This window comes from Ostrinia nubilalis, chromosome 2, assembly GCF_963855985.1.
Source record: "Ostrinia nubilalis chromosome 2, ilOstNubi1.1, whole genome shotgun sequence".
Taxonomy (NCBI): Eukaryota; Metazoa; Arthropoda; class Insecta; order Lepidoptera; family Crambidae; genus Ostrinia; species Ostrinia nubilalis.
In genome coordinates, this window is record NC_087089.1 from 14,896,738 (window position 1) to 14,901,655 (window position 4,918).

The following is a 4,918-nucleotide window of genomic DNA, read 5'->3' on the forward strand; positions in this document are numbered from 1 at the left end:
TCACATTGACAGCTTAGCTCTGTTGACATAAAGTACAGTCATGTACAAAAATTCTTACGCCCTTTTTATTGCGCAAATGTTTAGGAGTCGCCTAGAAAAAATACCAACCACAAAAATACTCACCAAGTGTATTGAAGATTCAAAAGTAGTAATGAATATATTTTTATTTATTTATTTATTTATTTATTATTCATTATTGAGCAATTACATATTTGATCCAAATAGCGTCCTAAATCCTCTTTAGGTTTGTGTACAACAACAAGGCAGCTACCAATAGGCTAGTTGCCACTATTTTTATTATTTGATAAAACGGTTCATTACGATTATATTACACCATAAAAAAAATATGAATTTTTTTCGAAGTACCTATCCTAATATATTTTAAATTTTAAATTATATTTTATCTATACAGCCATAAACGCCGTCCGCCATGATGGTCTATTAATTATCTGTGCCGTGACGTCACTATTCTTGTAAACAATACGCGTGAATAACATAACCTTTTTATCGGAATTTAAAACCATGGCTTCGAAAGGATTACATGATAAATATAGTAATTACCACTATTGTATCGTGCGGGAATGTCAGAATACATCAATAAAGAACCTAGAGAAGTTGTGGATTAAAGTACCCAGTGATGAGAATATGCGGAACTCCTGGTTACAACTAGCTAAAAGAGATCCCGTAACTCTGTCCAGTTGAACTGCAGTGTATTTCTGTGAAGATCACTTTAATGTACTTACAATAAACTAACAGCAGATTATTTTTTCAATTTTCACTTTAAACGTTCAGGTGAGGTTATAAAATATACTAAGTCAGTCAATTTTAATTGCATGTTGATCATCATTTAAATGATTTATTCATGTAATTTGTTCGTTTCAGAATTGCCTAAGGAGGATGCTGTACCATTCTTCTGTTGAGGATAAGATTTGTGACAAAATAATGCAAGCAGAACAATGTAATCCTCACTTCAGAGATAAGGCAGTGCAAGCTGAGCCAGAACATGCATCATGCCAAGTAGTTTCAAATTATGATCACAAGGTCACTCAAGTATCAATAATGAAACACTATAGAAGTAAGAAGGTGCAATTTAGTGCAACTCTGAAAGATGTCATATCTTCACCAATAAAGTCTACGTCCCACCAATCAACTACAACATCTCCCAAGAAATCTACATTTAGAAGTAAATTGTCAACAAGAAGATTAGTTTTTTCAAGTGAGGAAAAATATGACAGTGATTATCATACACACCTTCTTCAGGATAGCAAATTTACAAGACTCTCATTCAATAAATTAAATGATACATACATAAAGTATTTTATTTTTATATCAGTCTATTGTACAAAATAGCTTTGTTTTATGGGTTATACTCGTATATTCATAAATTATTAAAGGGGTAAGTATTCAAAAATTAGTCTCCCCACTACGTTGTAAGAGGAACTGCTGTGCAAAATTTCAAGTTTCTTACCCTTTTATACATAAGGCAAGAGGTTATATGTTTGATAGCATTGATATTATGTCAGTCAGTCAGGTAGCTTCTTCTTTTATACTACTGGTTTTCCCATGATTTAAGTTTATTCATCTCATACTCTCTGTTTATTCAGATACAAACATCTTTCTTTATAATAATTTACACTATTAGGTAAACATTAGATATGGAAACAGATTGATAGAAAAGAAAAAAAAAATGTTAATATCTTACTATTCAGAGCTTAGGCAATGTGAATTAAATGTGTTTTTGAACAGAACAAGTTAATGAGTATTTTTGTCTTAATACTAGACTTACAAATGGGTAAAAATAATAAAGCTAATACTAAGAGTTAAATGATTTATTATTGAGTTACACTTTCAAATAGTTTAGGACAAATCGTCTTTTGGCCTAGTTTCATTGCAGCCGTCAACACAGACCTTGCACCAAAAATCTTTGCAACCAAAGAACCATCATGCGTTCTGCACCGACTAACTTTTTACCTCTTCATAATCTCCAACATGCTTGATAAACTGACATGATTTAATTTTTCGGTTTTTGCATTCAATTACAAATTCCTCCATAACACTGGTATCTGGTTCCGGAACCTGATGTTTTGTGCTGCCGACTTTTGAATGATTGGATTTTTTTCAGTAGCATTCTACTGATGTGCAAGATGTCTCTTCACTGCGACGATGCAACTACATTAAAAATGCAACAGCATGTTTGCAGCCCCCTGCTGCAGCTGGACAATCTTGACAAACAACATAATCTCTTCTTCTTCATCAATGACTGCTGAAACTGATACTGCTTAGAGTGCACCTTATGTTCAGGACACATTTTACATTTCACATTGTAGATTTTACTTTCCCTTTTAAGTTGAACATAACCAATTGCATCATCACCATAATATGATTCTCCTGCAGACCTGAAAAATAATATAATAGTTTAGCAATAAGTAGTTGGTCAGAGGTTAGAATACACTTATTAGTACTTATTTCCTTATTTTCAGTTAATGATGTGGTCTAAATTAAAAAAAAAGGTTGTAAATGAACTGTACTTACTTAGTTAACTTAACATTCCTTAGCTTAGCTGAGCAGAAATCAGGATTTAAAGCAAACAATTTTGCAACCATCAATGTGTCGATTTTGAGCAGATTTGTGCTTTCTGCTTTCACAAACTCAGGATCCATGATAATTTTCAATAAATGCGAACTGTACAATATTTTTATGTGAAAACAAGGCGTTTATATGAAAGACCACGAATAACCTGAAACTAGTGTTTGACGTTTTGTTGTTTACAATATTGGTGACGTAGAAACATGGCGGACGGTGTTTTCAGTCAAGAGAAAAAAAAGTAAAAAATTAACGGGTTTCAGTTGAATTTTTACAGCAATCCCTTATTTATATTTATTGAAGTTTATATATTTCGGACCCTTGTACAGAATAATATTTGAATTAAAAGTTATTATGATAAATGGTGACATGAGGCAACTAGCCTATTATAGAAGAAGATAAGACCCATTTTTCCATCAGTGTGGAGAGGATCGGATCGGAGACAAGAGAAATGTGTTTTCAACGACCAATCAGATTTCGTTATTTCCACATCTCCTCTCCGCTCAGCTTGGTTGAATATGGATTGAGCGGAGAGGAGAAGAGACGTGTCTGGTGAGCTTGGGTGGGGCGGCAGGGCATAATTTTGTTCTGTAGGGGCGGCTGAGAGCGCAGCCCCGTTCTCCGCTATTGTCTTCTGCCTTCTCCCCGCGTGCCTCGCACACCCAGCGAGTGTTTTGCCCTACACAATAAACAAAACCATGTAAACATTCAACATTTTTTGTAGGCAGTTTCGTTGAATGTGTTTTTGTTGATCATGTAGGGCAAAACGCACTCGAGATCCGGCATACTTATGGGAGTATTTTGAAAATAAATGATTGTTTTATCATAGTCTCAGAATTTTACTAAAACAATAACAATAAACATAATTTCAACAACGTCATCACTGGCATTTCAACATTTGTATTGCGTGTAAACAGGATTTTTCAATCGACACGCTCTTGGATCTTCAGCACGAACTATTGTGTATGTCCACTTGTACTCTCTATTATCTCCATCAGCTTTTATGTAATTCATAACTCCCACAGTGGCCATGGCCATGCCAACAAGAGCTAAAGCAGATGCACCCATTATTTCCGGAATACACCAACAAGCTTTCTTAAATGTTCCAACCCATGTGTTGGGGAAAGGCAGTGGATGGCCAATAACTTTAGGTTCGGCCACCATAATTGGAAATATCAAGAAATAAACAAATTCAAATGATGACAATCGTAAACTTTTAATACCTCCCAAACACTGACACGTGCTCTGTGCTGTGACAATGACAGTGACGATTTGATGATTAAAAATTAATTAACAAGTCCCTCGAAAAAGTTACCATGCAAAAATGTTATATTTTCGAGTTTAAGATTAGGTATAAGACACATTATTTTTTTGTACATTTTGCTAGCGCAACATCCTGAGTTTTAGCAGTTCAGTTTTAGGGTTAACCTAAGATTTATAACTTTCAATAACGATAAAATAACGAATACTATTCGATTTTAAATTACAACCTGTATAATAATGTATGTTCTTGCCTAGAAAAAATAAAAAGACATTATTTCGTTTGACGTACACTTCTGTCATTTGTCAAAAAATCGACCCACTCGAAGCGCTGTTAAATTTTTAGGCGAAAATTAAAATTCTAGCCATCTGAGAAGATTTACATATAATAAATGGCTGCATTAGCGTCCAGAAAAACCTTGGGCCAGCTTCTCAAGCAAGGATATAATGAAATCCCCGAAGTCTTGGCCAGCACTGGTCTAGCTCTTGTTGGGATCGGTATGGCAACAATAGGCTGCTACAATTATATCAAGAGCGATGGGGACAACAGAAGGTACAAGATGACCTACGTCGTGATGAGGCCGGATGACCCCAGAGTGAAGTTAATCAAAAAGGACTAAAATAACAATTTTGGCAAACTAGTTACTGGTAGTGTGAATTATGTAATACAGCTCGGTGTTGTCGTTATTACAGGCGTTTTTTATTTCACCCTTACATTTACCTAACCCAGGTCTTTTTACATGTCAGTGGGAAACCATCAAGTCAATAAACTGCACATCTTACAGATTATGAAGTTTTATTTATACTTAAAACGCTCATAATTAATAATTTCCATATTTATTGTTCTAAAAACAGTCTGTTTGTAGCTTTTAAATAACTATACAAGCTCCATATAACTTAAACTTCGTGTCACGTGATAAAATGATACTAAAAATCCATGTACCTAACACCTGGCCGAAGAAACAACCACTTAAGCATTATTTTACATGATAAATTCCAGTTTCACTGATCTTAGTTTTTAGTACTGAATGAAATAATCATAGGTTTAAGAGGAAAGGAAGAAAGCAAACACAGG

General features: G+C 34.4%; 1 protein-coding gene and 2 long non-coding RNA genes across 3 annotated transcripts; 2 read left to right on the forward strand and 1 right to left on the reverse strand.

The window, feature by feature from the left end:
- The first annotated feature begins 281 nt into the window (after window positions 1-281).
- LOC135084998 (uncharacterized) lies at window positions 282-1,085 on the forward strand. The gene is made up of 2 exons (XR_010259986.1): window positions 282-735; window positions 883-1,085. It is a non-coding gene; the product is annotated as an uncharacterized LOC135084998 (long non-coding RNA).
- Window positions 1,086-1,814: 729 nt separating this feature from the next.
- LOC135085014 (uncharacterized) lies at window positions 1,815-2,965 on the reverse strand. Its single transcript, XR_010259990.1, has 2 exons — window positions 2,533-2,965; window positions 1,815-2,396 (listed from the first exon to the last, which is right to left on the reverse strand). It is a non-coding gene; the product is annotated as an uncharacterized LOC135085014 (long non-coding RNA).
- A 1,164-nt stretch (window positions 2,966-4,129) lies between these two features.
- Window positions 4,130-4,533, forward strand: LOC135086937 (uncharacterized). The gene has a single exon (XM_063981765.1). The coding sequence runs from the start codon at window positions 4,236-4,238 to the stop codon at window positions 4,461-4,463; it is 228 nt and encodes a 75-aa protein (XP_063837835.1). The 5' UTR covers window positions 4,130-4,235; the 3' UTR covers window positions 4,464-4,533.
- Window positions 4,534-4,918: the final 385 nt, after the last annotated feature.